Source organism: Hippopotamus amphibius, chromosome 2 (assembly GCF_030028045.1).
Source record: "Hippopotamus amphibius kiboko isolate mHipAmp2 chromosome 2, mHipAmp2.hap2, whole genome shotgun sequence".
Lineage (NCBI taxonomy): Eukaryota > Metazoa > Chordata > Mammalia > Artiodactyla > Hippopotamidae > Hippopotamus > Hippopotamus amphibius.
Window position 1 is genome coordinate 114,042,047 of NC_080187.1, and position 22,660 is coordinate 114,064,706.

Here is a 22,660-nt window from a genome sequence, read left to right on the forward strand (position 1 = left end):
TATACCGGAAGTTGAGCCACCCAGGCCCTTTGGGCTTCTCATGAATTCTGTATCAACAAGCAAAAAAGTGGGGTTTTGAGACAAATCCACACTCATAGTGAAGGCCATGTGCAGAGAAGCAAATGTTGGAATTATGCTACCACAAAACAAGGAATACCTGCAGCGATCAGAAGCTATAAGAGACTAGGAATGGATTCCCCAAGACAGCATTGCTTTTTAAGCCACTTTGTTCATGCTATCTTTTCACAGGGGCCATGGGAATCTAATACATTTATGAAAGATACTTGATTGGTTAACTGTGTGTTAAGTTTGCTTGTTACATCAGATATTGAAAATGATACTCAAATATGTTAAATCTAAAAGTGTAGTTTAATTAAGGGAATTCTACTAACTAAAAAAAAAGAGAGAGAGATGAGGGTGAGGGGAGAAAGGGGGGAAAACTTTGTTATAAGACAAAGAAATAAAGGAATAAAGCAAAGATTTTAAAAGCGTGGGTGAGGACACTCCAGTAGCTTCTTCAGGTCAAACCCACAGAGCAATTTGGATGCCCAGGAATGGAGGAAAGGGAGCAGATAGATGAGAAATGCCAAAAAGTTGAGAAATTGGAAGTGAGGAAACACCTCATGGGGAATATATACTTTTAGTCTGGGTTTAGCAGATAGAAGAGGTTGGGATCAGCTCTTGGAAAGAACTCTAAAATGGAGAGCTGTTGTGTCTGTGGGGTAAATGTTTCCCCACCCTACCCTTTTATTTGCTGATTTTTCAATTTTTTGCAGATATATTCTGAAAACTCTCAACTGGCATTCACAAAAAAAATCACAGGTATCCTACATTTACACAGTATTACTACATCACAGACTTCTTTCAAACACTCTACTTTGTGAGGTTCGCAGGCATGATTTTCTCTATTCATTTGATTATCTCACACGGCAGACCCAGATTGCAAAGCCAGGTTTCCGGTGGAGTTACAGGGCTGTGTTTACCACGACCACCTGCCATGTATGTTCCCCAGAAAACCTGCAGTCCCCACTGCTTAGTTTCTTAGACCAGGGGTCTTAGACTTAGGGGTCAGTTTTCACCTTCTTTCCTCTTCCCTTTCTCCTTGTCTCCCTTGGAACCAAAGGCAGCTGTGAGCACCAGGCTTCCAGCCTCCTCCCTCTGCTCTGTCATCCTCCTCTCCCCCACTTTCCAGGAAGGAGGCCTGAAAGGCAATGAAGACCTGCTGCAAAGATGCATAGATACGGGGAAATTCCCAGAAATGAAATGCATTCTAGGCATTGGGACATGTTTCCTAGGGATAGGAAAGGACAGGGAGGCTCCCCTGGGCTTGATGTTTGGCCCACAAAACCCAAAGATGCCATTTCTTAGCAAATGACTTTGGTCAAACCCCCAACGTGTATCGAACCAAACCAGGATCAGGAGAATTTAGAAGTTTCATATGCTTTATCTGAACAGAGCTGATGTGCCTTTAAAAGCATTTATAATTAGCTGGAAAGATTCGGTGAAATGTAGAAAGAAGGAAGTTGTGATTTGGCTAATTATCTGCTCAGATTCTTCCCCTGTAAAATAGGGGATTTAATTAGCTGAATGATTCTAGCTCAGATGTTGAAAACAATTCATTTAGGACACTGAGATGAGTGCATAATAGTTCATGTACTAGAAGATACATATATTTAATCATTCTACTTTCATTGTTTTCTAATTTTTACTAATATGAACAAAGCTCTATTATGCATATCCTTAAATATTTGACCATATATGACAAATATTTTCATTTTTAATGCAATATGATAGGTAAAATATAGCATTTCACTATTTTGTGTTGCTTTTTAAAAAATTTCACTTTATTGAAGTACAATTGATTTACAACATTGTGTTAATTTCTGCTGTACAGCAAAGTGATTCAGTTATACATATATATATATGTATATATATTCTTTTTTTCACATTCTTTCCCATTATGGTTTATCACAAGATATTGAATATAGTTCCCTGTGCTGTACAGTAGGACCTTGTTGTTTATCCATTCTATATATAATAGTTTGCATCTGCTAATCCCAAACTCCTAATCCTTCCCTCACCCACCTGCCCCCTTCCCTGTGGCAACCACACATCTGTTCTCTTTGTTGAGACCATTTGTTTTGTACAAAAGTTCTTTTTTTTTGGGGGGGGGGGCGGCTGTGCCACGCCGCTTATGTGGAGATCTTAGTTCCCCAACCAGGGATCGAACCTGGGCCCGTGGCGGTGAAAGCGCTGAGTCCTAACTACTGGACCACCAGGGAATGCCCATTTGTCATATTTTAGATTCCATATGAGTGATATCATATGGTATTTCTCTTTCTCGTTCCTATTTACTTCACTTAGTATGATAATCTCTAGGTCCATCCATGTTGCTGCAAATGGCATTCCTTTTTTATGGCTGAGTAATATTCCATTGTACATATGTACCACATAGTCTTTTTATCCACTCCTCTGCTGATTAGCTTTTCGATTGTTTCCACATCTTGGCTATTGTAAATACTGCTGCTGTGAACATAGGGTGCGTGTATCTTTTCTTTTTTTTTTTAAACTATGATTTTTTTTTTAATAAATTTATTTATTTATTTTATTGGCTGTGTTGGGTCTTTTTTGCTGTGCGCGGGCTTTCTTTAGTTGTGGTGAGTGGGGGCTACTCTTTGTTGTGGTGCTCGGGCTCCTCATTGCCGTGGCTTCTCTTGTTGCAGAGCATGGGCTCTAGGTGCCTGGGCTTCAGTAGTTGCAGCACATGGGCTCAATAGTTGTGGCTTTCCAGCTCTAGAGCGCAAGCTCAGTAGTTGTAGTGCATGGGCTTTGTTGCTCCACAGCATGTGGGACCTTCCCGGAGCAGGGATTAAACCCAGGTCCCCTGCATTGGCAGGTGAATTCTCAACCACTGCACCACCTAGGAAGCCCCAGGGTGCATGTATCTTTTGAATTAGTTTTCTCTGAATATATGCGAGGAGTGGGATTGCAGGATCCTATGACAACTCTGTTTTTAGTTTGTTTGTTTTTTTTAATTTAGAATGGCTTTTTAAATTTGTTGTTTGCCCATTTATGGGAACACTTTCATTTTGGGGGGGTGCTATTCATCATTATCTGAAATTATTAATTTCTCTGCCATTATCAGTGCTCTTTCTTTCTTCCCCAACTTGTCACTTGCCTTTCGCGTTTTGTCCACGGTAACTATCCTATGCTAATGGCAGGGCAGTCTCTTCCCTACGTTTATTTTTATGCATGGAACCTTCATCTGAGCCTGAGTGGGCTAAGGTTCTGCATGGTAATTAAGAAAAGCAGGCTCTGAGAGAAGAAATGTTGCCCAGGCCCTAAATCTAGAAAGTGTGGGGCCAGGACAGAACTTAGGCTCTTCCCCCTATTCCTTAGGCTTTCTCTGATCAGCCACCTGGCAGATGGACACACAGGAGCCTGGGGAGAGGAAGGGAGGCAGGTGGCCAGGGAGTTGCTCACCTGAGAGGACCAGGGGCGTGGAACCTTGGTGAGCCAGCCTTTCAGTTGTATATCCAAAACATTTCCTTCCAAATACCAGTTCCCTAAAGACCTTTCCGTTACCCCTGTTTGTTTGGTTTTTGTTTGTTTTGTTGTTGTTTTGGCCATACCACCCAGCTTGTGGGATCTTAGGTCCCCAATCAGGTTTTGAACCCAGGACCCCGGCAGTGAGAGTGCCCAGCCCTAAACACTGGACCACCAGGAAATTCCCGAGACTTTGCCCCCGTTGACAAATTTCCTGCAAAGAATATAAGAAAAATAGAGATGGAAAGCAAGAGACAATGTCTTTTATTCCTTTTGCATCTACAGGAAGCTTGAAAATGCTGAGGTCTTATTTCAGAGAAACATCACTCACCAGTTGTATCCTGTGGCCAGCTTTGCCACTGCATATAATAAATGGTTGGCCAATCAGTGTCTTCTCTCTCTACTGCAACCTGACAAATGTAAGGGCCAATGAATATTTATTAATCCGTTCCAATGTGGATTTCACACATTGTAAGGCATTACAGGGGCAGAAAAGACAGGAGCCCAGAGAGAAACTTGCCCTTTAGGTCAGTGCTCAGCCAAGCCTTCACACTGCTCTATCTGAACAGAGGACAGCCATTGAGTCTCCTACCACGCAGCTCTGCTCCTGTCCCTTCAGGTCCCGGGCCTGGGAAACCTGGCACATCCCCTCACAGACACACAGGGGCAGTTCCTTGACAACCTCTGTGAGCACAGGGCAGCCTGGAGCTCTGCCCTCCAGCTCATTCTGGTGGGAGTCACATCCCCTCTTCACCTAGGACTGTCATTTGGGAAGGAAAATGGGGGTGGAGGTGGGGTTGTAGGCTAGAAAGATGTCTACTGATCAAAACTGAGTAGTTTGGAACCAAAACCCAAAGTGCTGGGCTTCCCTGGTGGCACAGTGGTTAAGAATCCGCCTGCCAATGCAGGGGACACGGGTTCGAACCCTGGTCTTGGAAGATCCCACGTGCCACAGAGCAACGAAGTTTGTGTGCCACAACTACTGAGCCTGTGCTCTAGAGCCCATGCTCTGCAACAAAGAGAAGCCTCCACACTGAGAAGCCTACGCACCACAATGAATAGTAGCTCCTGCTCTCCACAACTAGAGAAAGCCTGCGGGCAGCAACGAAGACCCAACACAGCCAATAAATAAATAAATTTGTTTTTTTTTTAAAAGTGATGACCATGTAGATCCAATTTTAGACTGTTCAGGGTGTGAGGCCTCCCTGGCCTCACCTGGCAAAGGGGGATGAGCCCGTGAACATGGGCTCACCAGGAAGCGACTGCACCATCATTCACAAATGTCCTGGCAGTTTGTGAGTATGTCGGCTATTTCTTCACTTCACAGGTTGGCAAGGTAGCAAGGAAGGTAAAGTATGTGATTGGACATTTCTATGGACAAGCAGCTTGTGTAAGGGACAATGTAAGTCTCCTGGAGTTCATCTCTGACTTATACCAGCTCCTTCTTTATACATTGGGTAAAGCTAACTTTTGCTGCTCTGTAACTTGAAGATATAGCCTCCCAAGTGAATGAGAGGGATCTTAATGATCTCCCCAACCTTAGTCTCTCTGGCAAAGCAGATTTCCTCCACACAGGTGTGCTTCCTCCTCCCTCTTGGCATGCATGGCAGGTACTGGAGGGGCCCAGGCTACCCTGTGTGAACTGGAGAGAAGGGATGCACTACATTCATCTTCCAATTTCTGTCTCTACTCAGACCCATTTTACACTGGGGTTTGCATTTGCCCCTGCAGGGTGAGTTGGGAGAAGAGGGCTTGCTCTCAGGAAACTATCTGCCAGGAGCAGGGACATGCTCAGCATCCCCAGAGAAGCCACACTTGTCTGGACACAGGGAGAAGCAAGGACTCGTCAGGGAGCCCCGGGATGGCCTGGCCAAGGGAAGTGGCCACTGTGCACACAGAGAAGAGAGAGGATCCATTCCAGGCACACAGAAATAGCCACAGCGAATCCTCATTCTTTATTGATTATTGAGTATATTTCTACAAATCAGCCCTCACCCTATCTCACAGTTTCTTCTAAGGTTTATAGAACATTTTAAGTGCTCCGTGTTGATCAACCACAAAAGGCACAGATGGACTTTTAAAGATCCTTTTTCCTCCCAACTAAGGAAACCCCTTTGGTCCTCTGTCTGCCCGTATCCTCTGCACGTTATGCCCTTCCATCCTGACAACTTCATTTCCTGAGAAGTATGTCTGGGAGACCTCTGCATGGCAAAATACACAAATCGTAAAATCCCTTTTTAATTTTGCATGATATTAAAAGTATAGATGAGCCCTAGTCGATGTAATTTGTCTTCTATCGACTCACACTTAGGTTATTTCCATTGTTTTGCTGTAGCGAAGGCTTCAAGTGCTGTTCCCACAGCTGCAATGACGGCTGAGGGCTGGGGCCCTACGGTATCCCACCAAGATCCTTTCTCAGAAGTAGGGATGGAAACGGCTCCTGAGGCTGGCAGGTGCCTTCACTGGATAGGGCTGGGGAGAAGCAGGATGGAAACAGGGCTCCTGGGGCAGGGGGGGTTGAGGGGGTGAAGATGCTGGAGTGGGCAGAAGGGGTGCGCAGGACCACAAGGGCGCCCAATTCTCTGAGTTCTGGGACGGCTGCTGCTGGGGTGCCATCTGAGACTCCAGAGCAGGCGCAGGCTGCCAGCTCCACCATGGTTGCTGTCCACCAGGGGGAAGATGCTGCCCACACCCCTGCAGGGCCCAGTTCCCATATGCCAGGAGCTGTCCAGGGTCCCCCAAAGGAGTCTCTGCACTGCCAGCTTCCAGCTGTGAGAAGGGCTGTTGGGAAGCGGTAAGAATTTTAGGGCTGTAGCCCAAGGAGAGGGATGAGTGGAGGTCTCCAGAAGGCCAATTAGCTGGGGCCTGCTGGTCAGGTGAGGCCACATTCATGCCCAGGCCATCAGCATACCCCCAAAAATCAGCTTGACCAGAAGCATCCTCCAGCTTCCAGGAACAGAAACTGGCATCTCTCTGGGCCGCCAGAAGACCCTGCTGGCAAGGATAGTCAGGGGCACAGAGTCCACCTTGACTGGCTCCTGGAACTGGGGCGCTGACTCCTCCCTGAATGGGTTCCGGAACTGGGGGTTGTGCCTCTTCCTTCTGGGTGTTCTTCAGAAGAACTCGAGCTCTCCTGTTCTGAAACCAGACCTAAGGGAGCAGGGGGAGATGGAGAAAGGAAGAGATACAGGGATAGAGGGAGAGACAGAAAAGACATTTTCCAGTTAAGCTCGGTCCCATAATCATTACCACCAAATAGCATGTGACCTAAGGTTAAACAAGTGTCGAAACTACTAGAGTTTAGAATAAAAGTAAAATCTTTGGCTGAGCTGATTCAAACCATTCAATGTGTGGCCCAACCATACCTTCTGGGCAAATCTCCCCAAGGCATCCATGAACCCCCATGGGTACCCGCCAGGGCACCGTGTGGAAGCTGCCACAGTGAAACACTGGTCCTCTCCCACCAGCTTTCCAATCCTTGCTTGCACTTTCACTCCTGCCCCTTCTCTTCTCTGCCAACTGCAATTCACCCTTTATTATCCAGATTATCTTTCAAATAAGCCTCCTCCCGTGGGGGTAGGGGACATGGGGAGATGCTGGTCAAAGGGTGCAAACTCTCAATCATAAGATTAAGAAGTTCCGGGGATCTAATGTACAGCATGGTGATTACAGCAAATAATAATATGGTAACATAGACTTGAAAGTTGCTAAGAGAGCAGATCTTAAATGTTCTTGCCACAAAAAAGAAACTATGTTAACTACGTGATAGGATGGAGGTGTTAGGTAAGCTACAGTGGTGATCATTTTGCGATATATAAGACAGAACCCCACTGAGTAAAACCCCTTTTCACCCCAAGCCCCAGTTCAGTGTCAGGTCCTCTGTGGGTCCTTTCCGAACCTCACCTTGGCCAGATGAGTCCTGGGAGCAGGACACCTGTTCATCCCACCTCCTCTCCTTTGCCCAAACACAGGCACTCCTCCTCTCTCCCCATTTCTAGGCAGGCCTCCTCCCCGCCTCCTCTAGTTTTGAGATGTGGTTCCATGTCCCCAGGGCTACTCTTTCTCCCAGTGGGCTCCGTTCCACTGGTCTAGTTTAGCCAGGCCCCCCCCCCCCCTTTGCCCTCCAGGAATGCAACAATGGCCTCTTTATAGGCCCAGCCACCAGGCAAACCCTGAGATGGAACAGAGCAACAGGGGAACTACACAGACACCTCCCACGCATTTTCTTTTCCCTTAGGAAAAACAACTCCTCCACGAAAATTGCAAGACAAATGCCCGATCCTACAGGGGGCATTCCCCAAACTCCAACTCTGCACCCTCCTGCACACACCCAGGCCCCAGGGCAGACACAGGGTGCTTGCTCTTACCTAAACTAATCCAGCTTTCTTCCCTCAGGGCCTTTGCAAATGCTAATCTGATCTGCAACTAGAAACTCTGCCAGCCCCTCTGGACCTAATAGGGTGTCTCCAGGTGCCCCCTGAGGGACATCCCACAGCTGAGCGATCTGAATTTCAAGGTTTCGCATCTGGCTCCAGGAGCTACTTGAACCGTAACCAGAATCCCAGAATTTTTATTGAGCTTCTAAGGCCAGTGCATTTGCCTGTAAGCGGTCATGAAGTGGTACCTAGCTCACAGGACTGTTTGAGGCTTCAAGGAAATAATGACTGGCAAGCCTTCTGGTTGTGATCAAGTACTTGTGGGCTGCCTGCCCCTCCCTCAGAGTGAGGTTCCCCAGGCCAGCTGATAAGAGGCCACCATGACGCTTTCAATTCTCTCTAAATCAAAAGTCACTGGCTTAGGGCTATCACAAGCTTTTCTGTATCCCAGTTCACTTTGGAACACCTGGGGGGTGGGGGGGAGGTGCTCCATAGGAAAGATATGGAAATTAATTTGGAAAAATTCAGTTCAGATTACCGCTTCTGAAAATAGAAAGCTCCACAGCCCTCACCATTCAGGTTTATCTCTCGTTCCAGTACTGGGTGTTTTCGGTAACCCTTCTTCCCTCTGGGGTGTGGTTTGTTTATCTCTGGGGTTACACAGATTTTTTGAAAAGTAAAATTCTTAAAAGAGCACCTGGCACATAGCAAACCTCAAGGGATGTTCATTGCCACTCCAGCAGCCTCAGACTCTTTCCACCAAAAGGGCTGGGTAGGAAATGGTAGGATGGGGGACCCCAGGAGCTGAGGCCTGCTGTGGGGTGACTCAGACTCTGCCGCACAGGAGAACCACCTGGGGAGATTTCAGAACTCCCCAGGGCCCAGACTGAACCCCAGCCCTCACTGTAGGGTACGGGGCTGGGTGTCATGGGCGCACCAGAGTCAATTAACAGTTTAAAAACTTCTGCATGCGGGGAGGCCACACTCCCAGAGAATCTGGATCAAACTTTGCAATGGGACCCTGTTAGTCTAGGATTGAAAAGCTCTGGCCCAGGGCAGAGATTTCAATCCTGGCTACACATCAAAATCACCTGGGAGGCTTTCCAAACAACGTGTGTGTGTTTCTGCTCCACTCTCAGAGACCTGAATTTCATTTAGGGCAGCAGTTCTCAAACCTGACCTCACATTTCAATCACCTAGAGGGCAGAGGAGGGGGTGTAAAATTCCCAGGCTGCACCCAGGCTCATCCCAGCAGGCTTCCTGGAGGCAGAACCAGGACCCAGCCTGCTCACCCCCTCAAGGCAGAGACCCCAGAGGTCCAAATGATCCAAGACCCCTGCGACCTCTGGCCCCCTTTGGGGGATCCCTGTGAGATCAAAACCATTTTCCTTACAACACCCAGATGTGATGTGCCTCAGCCCTTTTGCCTGCTTCCTATTCTCTCAGTGATTCCAAGAGGCCAGGAGACCTGCTGCAGCAAAGGGAACACAAAGCAGAACTAAGAAGCCAGTTTCTGGTTCTTGTACTGCCATTCCTCTCACTAAATCACTTTTCTGGCTTTGAGAATATGGTTGCCTTTCTCAAAAAATACTTAACATGTAATGGGTTTATTATGGTTATTTTTAATGAATTAGTGAATATTTTGAAATTTCTCAGTTTCAACTTCTAACATGGTAACTATTTGACAGACAGAACCCACAGAAGCCAGTTTGGATTGTATTTCTTGCCACAGTAGTAACCTAAATTGCTAAACCTCTCTGACCTTTATTTTCCTAACCCAGTAAATGGGAATAATGCCTACTTCACAGGGATATTAACAGGATTAAGTCAAAGCAGTTTTTTAAGCCAGTATTAAAAACAGTCTGTTAATACACATGCTGGTTCTTCACCCAGCCCCACCCTCTTGTCAAGGAGCACAGATTTATATTTTTACCTGGATTCGTGGCTCAGGAATTTGGGTTCGCTTGGCCAGATCTATTCTGACATTAACATCAGGGTAAGCGTCACTTTCAAAAGCCTCAATAAGAATCTTGTATTGGTTTTTGTCAAACTTGGTTCTCTTGCGCCTCTGGCCATCTTGGGACCCTGGAACAGACCCATAATAAGAAGAGACGTTAATCTCGGGCCTCACATTTAGGTTCACTCTTGACCCATCGACCTCCATGTGAGACCCGAGACTTGCTCCCTCAGTCCAGGTCAGTGTAGAACCTGCAACCTCCCAATGAGAAGTAATTTGTTTCCAGGCGTGAAGCTTAGGCCTCCGTTGCAGAGCTCTCTCAAGGCCACTCCTGGGATTCTGCTCCTGGTCCTGGCAGGCTCTGAGGAATCCCATGAAATATGGACACAGAATCTGCTTCCAACTCTCCTTCAGCTTCTAACTCAGGGGTTCCACCCGCACATCTTAAGGATACTGCAAACGTCAATGCACCCCCAAACACTTCTTGGGGCATCTGCTAAAAAACTATAATGACAACTCAGTGCACAGGTCCAGATACTGGCCCGGGGATGCCCAGATGTGTCAAGGTTCCTACTAACATGTACCTACCACCTATGCGAGGACCCCAAATACACAGATATTAGGAGATGTCAAAAACTAAAACGGGGAAATTTCAACTGAGAGAAACCTTAGGTCAGGGAATTTCTATATATTAATATTTGCATTTCTTGCTGTGACCTGGGGAAGCTCCCCAATCCTTCATTTTAGCTTTGGGCTCCCAAGTCCATCAAAGCTGGGCTCACCACTGACTCAGTTCTAAACGGAATTCACTCCACGATGAAATGTGGGCAAAATACCAGGCCCTAGCGAAGCTAGGCTCCCTTCCCCTCCTAGCCCTCCTCAGAGCAAGCGAACGCCGCCCCACCCTGCAGAGGGAACTTGCCACACTTCTGAATTAAAAAAAAAACAAAACAAAAAAAACACTGTATCACCGTGGATGCCTACAACCATTTCTCGGCGCCTGGCTTGGTTAGCCTTCCCCCTTTCCAAGTCTCAGCATCCAGTGTCACAGTGAGCAAAAAACTTCACACCACACCAGGGGAGCCCTGCCCGAACCCCGCTGCCCGGCCTCTCCCGGCAGAGTCCCCGCAGGCCCTTCTCCCAGGGACTCACCCTTCGAAGACATGACGAGGATGAGCCTGCAGACGAGCAAGGAACTTCAGCGGGAACTGCCTCCCTCTCTCTAGGAGTCCTGTAGAGGTACTGGAGGAACCCACCCAGTTAAGCCCCTTTTTAACACGTTGCAAGGCCCCCTCCCTTAATGTAATCTTCTCCGAAAGGACTTCAGGGAGTGGCGCCGCGAGCTCTTCCGGCTTCCCTTCCAAGCGCAGGTTTCCGAGGAGCACAGAGCTCCCGGGCCTTGAGGAGCTGCTGAGACGTCGAGCGCTGAGTCAGGGTTTCAGAAACAGACAAGGGATTTCCCTTGGCGGTCCAGTGATTGGGGCTCTGCGCTCCCACTGCAGGGGACGCGAGTTCGATCCCTGGTCGGGGAATTAGGATCCTACATGCCCCGGGGGCATGGCCGGAAAAAAAAGCAAAGAAGAGAAACATGACTTAAGATTTCCCTGCACAGCCGCAAAATAGTGTAGGCCAGACCACACACGTCATCAAGGAGATTTGTTTTGAGGGACACGACGGCAAATGAATTAGTTACGGGGTTAAAAGACCACAATCCCTGCCCACCCCAAATGCGCCCCTCCTGCCCATGTGCAGTGCAGCAAGCGTCCCCCAACAGCAGACGTCAGGCTGTCACACTTGCCTACTCAGTTACTAAGGAACTGCCACTGCTGTTTCCTCATCCATCCCCTCTGATCAACATTTTGATCACGAAATGAGCTATTATAAAAGCTGCCACTATGCCTACCTAGTGCATGGAAGAGGATCAGACAAGATTTAGACTTAGTTTTAATGCTGTATTTCAGGGCCCCTTTTCCTGAATCCCAACGCACTGAGCAACTCTCCAGGGGTTTTAGTAGCAATATAAACCCACGGAAATAGAAGGGAAATAGGTTGAGAACTGCTCCCAAGCTGCAGGTACCAGGAGAGGAAGGTGTGGAAAGCTGCATGGCAGTTGGCTTAGCTCACTTTGGTGATTAGCAGGGCAGGGCGTTAGCTATGATCACGTTATAACCACCATCAAGTGTTTCCTTTCAAGCTCCACGGTTTTGCTTTGTTTTGCTTCTGGCTGGATTAATTTGTATTTAGTTGAATTAATTTGGGATCGCCTCAGAAAATGAAAGAAATTCTTTCCACCAAAGTCTGTCCTGAGCTGAAAGATTTAAATAGCAAGAGCAGCCCTGAAAAGATCGAGGTGTTGAGAAGTAGGGTGGGAAGTATCCTTGAAAGTTGCCAAAAGGACAGCCTCGAGATGCCATATAAGGCTTTCCTGATGACCTTCCATGGAGAATCCCATCTCAAAAACCACGCTCCTGCTCCACAGTCCAGGAAGCTCAGAGACACATGGACATTGCCCTCCTGTTCTACTGGCCTGTCTCCCTCCTGCAGAGAGAAGAAGCACACTGAAAACCCAGAACACTTCCAGTCCTGAAAGGCTCTCCATCTGCACCAGTCTGATCAGAAATGGCCTCCAAAGCTGTGTGTCTATGAAGGAGGTGCTCTGCTTGAATAGGTTCAGCATCAGAGATACCTCCTGAGGCAGAAGGAACCACCTTACCGGTATGATAGTCTCCACCCCTTCACAAGGGAACAGCTACGCCAGCTCCAAGCAGTCGTACTTCCCCATCCCACAGAGCCCCATGAGACCCACAAGACCCACTCAGCCCCACAAGATCCCACAACCACCCCGCAAAGACCCCAAATGACCCCACAGCAATCCGACATGATTCCTCACCACACCACCCCACCCCACAGGACCCCCAACAGCTACCACTACCTCTTTCATCCTTGAACCTCTCCCTTTATTTTTTGTTCCTAAGTTTGAGAAGGCTACTGCACTTGCAGGGGATGGTGGGAGTGAAGCTTTGTACAGGGAGGAGAGAGATGAAGGGGAGAAGCAGAAGTGAGGAGACCCTACAGAATTTGCAGGGGGATAGAAGGAGTACTACACATGAGTGGACACGGGTTTTAGGAGAAACTTGCTTTAGAATGGGAGAAATTCAGTCATTGTTAGGAAAGCGTGGATCAAAGCAGAGATGAGATGACCAATGGTGCGATGCCACAAAAGGATGTGTCCAGAGCTCGAGGGTTCTGGATCTGTGCTCTGGGACAAGCTCTACCTGTGTGTTAACTGGTCCCCACAACCACTCTCATCCCCATTTCAAAAGTGGAGGCCAAGGGCTTCCTTGGCAGTGCAGTGATTAAGAATCCACCTGGCAATGCAGAGGACATGGGTTCGATCCCTGGTACAGGAAGATCCCACGTGCCACGGAGCAGCTAAGCCTGTGTACCACAACTGCTGAGCCTGCTCTCTGAAGCCTGCAAGCCACAACTATTGAGCCCACGTGCCACAACTACTGAAGCCCTCATGCCTGCAGCCTGTGCTCCACAACAAGAGAAGCCACAGCACTGAGAAACCCACACAGAGCAATGAAGAGTAGCCCCCGATCACCACAACTAGAGAAAGCCCATGTGCAGCAACGAAGACCCAACACAGCCAAAATTAAATAAATAATAAATAAATAATAAAATAAATCTTAAAAAAAAAAAACAGAGGCCAAGCCCAGACCCTTGGAAGGCGCAGTCCTGGGATCCAAGCCAGTTTGGGCAGTAAACTGTTGCCCTGATTCCTCCTCTGAAACAGGCTGTAAGGGTGTTTATGTCCACTGCAGTGGCAGTGAGCCACACGTGCTACTTGACACCTGAATGTGGCGAGTCCAAACTGAGATGTGCTGTGAATGTAAAACACACACTGCATTTTGGACACTCAGCACAAAAACACAGAATGTGAAATAGCCCTGTCCATGAAAAAAATACTCAGTAGCCAATCTAAGAAAGAAATGGAAAATTTTATTTAAATCAACCTGAGGGTTTTAACCTAGGAGACAGTCTCTCAGAAAGCTCTGAGGACTGTTCCATCCATTAGAGGTCAAAGCACAGTTATTTAAGTTTTTACGACAAGGAGTTATACATCAGATATATATATACCGATACGTACACACTGACAGTTTACATAAACCAACGAGGCAAGTAGTGAGTCATCATGACCCCTTACAGAATTGAGAAAGGAATGTTATATCCTATGGAGTTACCCTGCTGGCACCTGGAGAAAGCTGGTGGATTTTTTAGTTTGTTTGTTTGCTGGTGAGCAGGCATTCCTGTGTCTTCTAAGGGGATCCAAGTTTCTGTACCATTCAGACGCGCAATGCGTACTAAGGGGAGGGAACGGTGGCTCAAACAGCAGGGAAAATTTTATGTTGAATTTTTCTTGTCCTGCCTTAAAATAATTTTGTTTCATCAGCTCAACGACTTTTATATCCACTACACAGTTGAAACAACATTTTTGACATATTGGGCAAAATAAAATATATTGTTAAAATCAATATCACCTGTTTCTTCTTACCTTTTTAATATGGTTACTACAAGATTTAAAATGACATATGTTCTGTTTCTTAAGAGTCTGTGCCCCAATTGCTGTGCCGCATCTCTGCACCTATGAGATGCCAGATAATGGTCAAGACCCTGAAGATAATTATATGAACAACACAAATCTTTCTGGTTTCCAGAAGATTCCATGATCCTCATGGGAGAAGGCCAAGGCTCCAAATTCCTTTAGGGAATAACAGGGAAAAAGGCAAAAAAAAAAATTAAGGAGATTTCATCTTTACCTCCAAAGATATTTGACGAGTTGGTCTACCCCAAATTTTGTTTATTTATCATTCAGCTGAAGTGTATTAGACACTCACAAATTAATCAGTTTTTCCCACAAGAAATGGCAGAATTTGTAACACAGTTGTGAATATGTGTTGATTATTTGAGGTTAGTATTTTAAGAATCGTGGCAATTTTTTTAAAAAAGTATGCCAGAGCAAACAGATGAAAATAGAAGAGCGAGAAGAAAAAAATTGAAATGACTGTGTGTGAGACAGAGATGAAGACTGAGGGTGGCTGAGAGGGAATCAGAAAGAGTCTTCTCATATACGTCTTCACCAAGGCCTGTGTGAGACCCCCAGGGCCATGATTTCCGCATTTGGCTAAAATGAGCTCCATTATTTGTTTCTCTCTCTCTCCTTCTCCCCCTGCCCCATTCCTCTCCCTTTCCTTCCAAGGGGTGGAGTGTGGCCTTAGGGTCAGGAAGATTTTGTTGTGATTCTGGCTCCCCCTTTCCTAGCTCCCTGAAATTGAAAGATTTAGAAAAATTCTCTACACTTCATTTTTCTTATGTGAACAACAGAAATAACTATATTTGCTGCCTCATTGGCTTATCATGTAAAGTGCCTTCAGTAAGCACTGGCACATGCCAAGTGCTTATTAAGCATTAGCTATTTTACTTTCTTCAAAAGTCTGAGGACCACTGAATTAATGCCCTCACCTTATGCTTGAAACTTCCTTGATCCAGAGCCCACAGTGAAGGAAGAGCAGCCTGAACAGACAAGGGATTGTGGATGATACCCTGTGACCCTCCAGGGGCTTCTAGCTGTTTCTATTCTGCACTAAGCAGAGGATCCAGTCTTCCTCCCTTAACTCATTAAAAATGACTACAGGGCACATAGCTGTGCTAGGGTTGCTTAAGGGAACAGACAGCACTGGATGGAGCTATTTTGTAGCACAAAAAACTACAAAGAGATCTGGGATTAAAAGATTTAGAAGATTTGGGAGTACAGGGCAGCTGCTACCAAGTCCGGATCCGACACCTCGGGTGGCCTGCCTGACGTGCACTCCCGATTCCTTTCGGTTCTAAGTCCAATATGGCAACTCTCAAGGAGAAACTGATTCAGAAACTTTTTTTTTCTTTAATGTCTATTTATTTGGCTGCACCAGGTCTTAGTTGCGGCATGGGGGCTCTAGTTCCCTGACCAGAGATCGAACCTGAGCCCCCTGCATTGGGAGTGCCAAGTCTTAAGGGCTGGACCACCAGAGGAGTCCCTGATTCAGACCCTTCTTAAGGAAGAACATGTCCCCCAGAATAAGATCACAGTGGTTGGGGTTGGTGCTGTTGGCATGACCTGTGCCATCAGTATCTTTACGAAGGACTTGGCAGATGAAATTGCTCTTGTTGATGTCATGGAAGACAGACAGAAGGGAGAGATGATGGCTCTCCAACATGGCAGCCTTTTCTTTAGGACACCATTGTCTCTGGAGAAGACTGTAATGTGACAGCAGACTCCAGGCTGGTTATCATCACAGCTGGGGCACATCAGCAGGACAGAGAAAGCCGTCTTAAGTTGGTCCAGCATATCGTGAACATCTTTAAATTCATCATTCCTGATATTGCAGAATACAGCCAGAACTGCAAGTTGCTTGTTGTTTCCAATCCAGTGGATATCTTGATTTTGTGACTTCAAAGATAAGCAGCTTTCCCAAAACCGTGTTATTGGAAGTGGTTGCAATCTGGATTCAGCCTGGTTCTGTTACCTCATGAGGAAAGGGCTATGAGCATACCCATGAAGCTGTCGTGGGCGGACCCTTGGGGAGCATGGAGGCTCTAGTGAGCCTATATGGAGTGAAGTGAATGTTGCTGGTGTCTCCCTGAAGAATCTGCATGAAAATTAGGCACTGATGTAGATAAGTAACAGTGGAAAGCTGTTCACAAACAGGAGGTGCTTACAAGAGGTCATCAAAGTGATGACAGTGCTTACAAGAGATCATCAAACTGAAGGGCTACACGTCCTGGGTCATGGATTGTCTGTGGCAGATTTGGCAGAAAGTATAATGAAGAATCTTAGGAGGGTACATCTGATTTCCACATGATTATTCCACTATGGAATAAAAGAGGGTGTCTTCCTTAGTGTTTTTTGCATCTTGGGACAGAACAGAATCTCAGATGTTGTGAAAGTGACTCAAAATCCTGAGGAAGAGGCCTGTTTGAAGAAGCGTGAAGATTCACTTTGGGGAATCTGGAAAGAGCTGCAGTTTTATTTTGTGTATATATATAATATATATAATATATATAATATATAATATATATAATATAATATATAATATAAATAATATATTAAATATGTATAATGTATATTTATTTTATTTATTGGCTGTTTTGGGTCTTCACTGCTGCATGCGGGCTTTCTCTAGTTGTGGTGAACGGGGGCTACTCTTTGTTGTGGTGTGCAGGCTTCTCATTAGAGTGGCTTCTCTTGTTGTGGAGCAAGGGCTCTAGGCATGTGGGCTTCAGTAGTTGTGGCATGTGGGCTCAGTAGCTGTGGTTCACAAGCTCTAGAGCACAGTTTCAGTAGTTGTGGCACACAGGCTTAGTTGCTCTGCCACATGTGGGATCTTCCCAGAGCGGGCTCAAACCCATGTGCCCTGCATTGGCAGGCGGATTCTTAACCACTAGAGCTGCAGTTTTAGTCTTCTAATATCATACCACTTCACTGTCTAGGCTACTGCAGGATTTTAGTTGGAGGTTGTGCATATTGTCCTTTACATCTGATCTGTGATTAAAGCAGTGATGTTAAGATAGCCTAGGAAAAACATCAATTTGCTAAAGTTAGAAATAGGAATGGTTCAGAAAACCCTGCAGCTGTATGCTGATGCTGGTTGGCACTTATCTTGTGTGGTCCTAAATTGGTTCATGTAAAATAGTTCTACTTCCTCAAGAGGCACCACTGCCCATGTTGCAGATGCGGCAGTTACCCTTGAAACCAGACGTGTATTTACTCTGTGTTATATAACTTCTGGTTCCTTTAGCCAAGATGCCTAGTCCAACTTTTTTTTCTCCAGTTAATCATATCCTGGGATCCAACTTATAAATCCAGTACTCCCTGTCTTGTGCATAACTGTTCTAAAGAATCTTACTGTGTGTACTCTATGTATCAGAATAGTGTACATTGCCATGTAATGTAAAAATGAAAAATCTAAATAAATCATGCAGCCAACTATCTAAATGTCATGCCAACTAAAACAATAGATAAACCTTGAACAGTGGGGAAAAAAAAGATTTAGAAGATTTGGGGTCAAATCCATGTTCCAGCACTTGTTGTGCAGCACTTTGGATCCTTAAATACATTATTATTTAACTTCTCTGAATCTAGGTGTCGTCACATGAAATTTTCACAACACTGCTGTTAAGATTCACTGTGCTTGTAATGACTTGATAATGATGAACATTTATCAAGGACTTAATGACTTATGATCTCATTAAACCATTGGAGCAACCTCTGAGGAGGGTACTAATAGTATCCCATTTGAAGAGAAAGACACTCAGCAGTTGTCACAGCCTTCAGCTGATGAGGAGCAGTCTGAGAAACCCACTGCAGCCAATTTTGCTTTATCCCCTGCACTAAGCCTCTGTGTGCTCATGTTACAAGAGCAACTGCAGCTTCCCGAAGTTGGAGGCTTGGTCCCCAGCCCTATACCCAGAAGATAACATACCATGGGCGCTCATAGAGGTTTCCTGATTTATTGCTTGGTGATGCTAAGAGTGGTGGAAAGTCACTGATTCAGTTTTAGTACTTGAGAAAATACTGAATTTTCTAAGATGAGCAGCTATAGAGGGGAATTGAAAGATTAACTACCTGTAGTGTTTTAAAGCATGAGCTGCTAATGTATTTAATCCTCACAAAGGGAGGATTAAATGAGAGCTGTCACCTCTTCCTTCAGCTGAGAAAACTGCAGGCACAGGAGTAGGCATTTCTTCTCTTCACAAAAGGGAATTTATAGAGCGATCCTTCTCGATCCCTAATGTGCATTTGAATCATCTTGAGACCTTATGAAAAATACAGAGTCTGATTCAGCAGGTCTGGGGTGCTGCTAAGCATCTACGTTGCAACAAGCTCCCAGGGGAAGACAGTGCTGCTGGTGTGCAGACTACATTTTGAGTAATTAATCAAGAGAATTTATACTCTGTTTCTCGTGTGTTTCCTCCAACTCTATCCAAGCCAATGAGCTGGAAAGCTGTCTAAGAATACACAGAATAACCTAGGCTCCTATGAAGCTCCTTATGATTAAACCAGACCTCCCATTTCCTGAGACAGAGCTCACGGCGAAGTTCTGAAAGCCAAAGAAAAAGAGAATCTAGAAAGCAGTAGGAGAGGAGTGACTCACTACTTACGAGATCCTCAATAAGTGCTAATTTCTCAGTAGAAACCACAGTGGCCAGAACACAGTGGGATGACATACTGAAAGTGCTGAAAATAAAAGACCGTCAACCAAGCATTCTACATCTGGCATAACTATACTTCAAAATGAAGAAGGAGTGAAGACCTGCCCTACAACAGTTACTAAAAGGAGTTCTCTGGGCTGTGGTAAAAGGACACTAGAAAGTAACTTCAATCCACATGAAAAAAGAAAGAGCAACTGTAAAGAGAACTACACGAGTATATGTAAAAGACGGCATAAATATATATGTTCTTTGTAATTCTATTTTTCCTATCTGATTTAAAAGACAAGTGTATAAAGCAATAATTATAAATCTGTGTTGAAGGTCACACTATGTGTAAAGATTAATTTGTAAAATAATAACAGCATAAAGGAGGGGGGAAGGAACAGAGCTGTATAGAAGCAAAGTTTTTCTATGCTATTGAAATTAAGTTAGTATTAATTAAAAACTGGATTGTTGGGAATTCCCTGGTGGTCCAGTGGTTAGGACTCCACACTTTCACTGCCGAGGGCACAGATTCAATCTCTGGTTGGGCAACTAAGATTCCACAAGCTGCGTGGCGCAGCCAAAAAAAAAAAAGTTTAAAAAAACCCCTAGATTGTTATATGTTAAGATGCTAATTTTACTACCCACATAAACATTAAGAAAATATTTTTTAAATATAGTGAAAGAAATGACAAGAGGATTGAAACAGAAAACACTAGAAAACATCTATTTAATACAAAAGAAGCCAATAATGGAGGAATAGAGAAATTAAAAAAGACATGGAAAATAAATAGTAATTGGTAGATGTAAATCCTACTTTATGAATCATTAAAACAAATGCAAATGAATTAAACATTCCAATCAAAAGGGAGAGATTGGCAGAATGGATTTTTTCAAAAACATGATCCAACTATAAGCCGTCTACAAGAGACTCACTTTAGAAAGTTAAAGGATAGAAAAAGATACAGCGTGCAAGTAGTAGCCAAAAGAAAGCTAAGTCGTTATACTAGTACGAGTCAAAATAGACTAAGACAAAAATTGTTACTGGAGAAAAAAGACATTTTATAGAGGTATTTAAGGAAATAAATGGGTCAATGCAATAAGTATAACAATTATATATACATATCCACCTGAGTAGAGTCCTAAAATACCTGAAACAAAACCAGACATAATTAAATGGAGAAATACATATTTCAACAATAAAAGTTGAAGACATCATGCCCCACTTTTTTTTTTTAATTGGCTGCCTTGGGTCTTCGTTGCTGCATGCGGGCTTTCTCTAGTTGTGGTGAGCAGGGGCTACTCTTAGTTGCAGTGCATGGACTTCTCAGTGCAGTGGCTTCTCTTGTTGTGGAGCATGGGCTCTCTAGGCATGTGGGCTTCAGTAGTTGTGGCACACTGGCTCAGTAGTTGTGGCTTGTGGCTCTAGAGCGCAGGCTCAATAGTTGCGGCACACGGGCTTAGTTGCTGCATAGCATGTGGGACCAGGGATCGAACCCATGTCCCCTGCATTGGCAGGGGGATTCTTAACCACTGTGCCGCCAGGGAGTCCCATGCCCCTCTTTTAATAATTGACAGAGCAACTAGGCAGAAGATAAGCCAGGAAATACAAGACCAGAACAACACTAAAACACAATTAGACCTAACAGACATCTGTAGAAGAGTCCACCAACCAACAGCTGGGTACAACTTTCTTCTCAAGTGCAAATGGGACATTCTCTCTCCAGGACAAACTGGATATAGATATAGATAGATATAGATATAGGTATAGATATAGATATAGATATAGATATAGATATAGATATAGATATAGATATAGATATAGATATAATCACAAAATATGTTCTGAACCCATAATGGAATGAAGTTAGAAATCAACAGAATATAATTTGTCAAATTTATAAATATGTGGAAATGAAACAACACACTCCTACATAACCAATATTTCAAGAAGAAACTCAAGGAAAATGAGAAAATGCTTTGATATTGTTGAAAAAAGATATACAACATACCAAAACTTATGGGATGCACAAAAAGTAGTACTTAGAGTGAAATTTATAATTGTAAATGCCTATTTTTTTTAAAAAGGAAAGAGCTAAAATCAATAACCTACATTTGCATCTTAAAACACTGAAAAAAGAGTAGCAAAATAAACCCAAACCTAGCTGAATGAAGAAAATAATAAGGATTAGAGAGAAAACAAATAGAACAGAGAACAGAAAACCAATAGAGGAAATCAACAGAAGTTGGTTATTGAAATAATCAAAAAAACTGAAAAATATTTAGTACAGCTAGCCTGACCGGGAAAAAGAAAATTCAGAATACTCTAATAAAGAATGAATGAAAAGACATCACTACTGATCTAACAGATTTTAAAAAAGGATTATATTGGAATACTATCAGCCATTGCATGGCCAAAAAATTAGATAACCCAGATGAAATAGACAAATTTACTGAAAGACATGGACTTCTAAAGTTATTCAGGAAGAAATAGAAATTTTGAATATATACATAGCAAGTAATTAATAATCATAAAACTTCCCACAAAGAAAAGCCCAGGAATAGTTTCATGGTGCATTCTCCAGAATGCCTGAAGAATTAACACCAATCCACCACATATTTCTTGAAACACAGAAGAGAAGGGAACACTTTCCAACATATTCTATGTGTCCAGTATTACCCTGATACCAAAAGCAGACAAAGATATCAGAAGAAAACCATAAACTAATATCCTTTATGGATAAAGTGGATATGGATAATGAAAATGGATTTCAAAAATCTTCAACAAAATACTGGCACAGCAAATCAAGAACATATAAAAAATATTATATCAAAATAATGAGAAGACAATGGTAAATATCTATGCCCCCAATATAGGAGCACCTCAATACATAAGGCAAATGCTAACAGCTATAAAAGGGGACATCGACAGTAACACAATAATAGTGGGAGACTTGAACACCCCACTTACATCAATGGACACATCATCCAAACAGAAAATAAATAAAGACACACAAGCTTTAAATGACACATTAGACCATCTCGACTTAATGGATATTTATAGGACATTCCATCCAAAAACGACAGACTACACTTTCTTCTCAAGTGCACATGGAACATTTTCCAGGATAGATCACATCTTGGGTCACAAATCAAACCTCAGCAAATTCAAGAAAATTGAAATCATATCAAGCATCTTCTCAGCCCACAACGCCATGAGACTAGATATCAATTACAGGAAAAACACGGCAAAAAAGACAAACACATGGAGGCTAAACAATTCACTCTTAAACAACCAAGGAATCACTAAAGAAATCAAAGAGGAAATCAAAAAATATCTAGAAACAAATAACAACGAAAACACAACAACCCAAAACCTATGGGACGCAGCAAAAGCAGTTCTAAGAGGGAAGTTTATAGCAATACAGTCCTACCTTAAGAAACAAGAAAATGATCGAATAAACAACCTAACCTTACACCTCAAACAACTAGAGAAAGAAGAACAAAGAAACCCCAAAGTGAGCGGAAGGAAAGAAATCATAAA

General features: G+C 44.2%; 1 protein-coding gene and 1 pseudogene across 1 annotated transcript; one reads left to right on the forward strand and one right to left on the reverse strand.

Moving 5' to 3' along the window:
• Positions 1-5,961: 5,961 nt before the first annotated feature.
• Positions 5,962-11,044, reverse strand: LOC130844417 (double homeobox protein 4C-like). The gene is made up of 3 exons (XM_057720670.1): positions 11,032-11,044; positions 9,856-10,007; positions 5,962-6,696 (listed from the first exon to the last, which is right to left on the reverse strand). The coding sequence occupies exons 1-3, from the start codon at positions 11,042-11,044 to the stop codon at positions 5,962-5,964; spliced, it is 900 nt and encodes a 299-aa protein (XP_057576653.1).
• Positions 11,045-15,781: 4,737 nt separating this feature from the next.
• Positions 15,782-19,097, forward strand: LOC130844418 (L-lactate dehydrogenase A chain-like; annotated as a pseudogene).
• Positions 19,098-22,660: the final 3,563 nt, after the last annotated feature.

Bases quoted from the DNA above. Each gene is read 5' to 3' on its own strand.
- LOC130844417 (XM_057720670.1), bottom strand. The intron at 6,697-9,855 runs GTAAAAATATAA...CTGCTCCCTTAG, and splicing joins TTCCTGAGCCACGAATCCAG to GTCTGGTTTCAGAACAGGAG.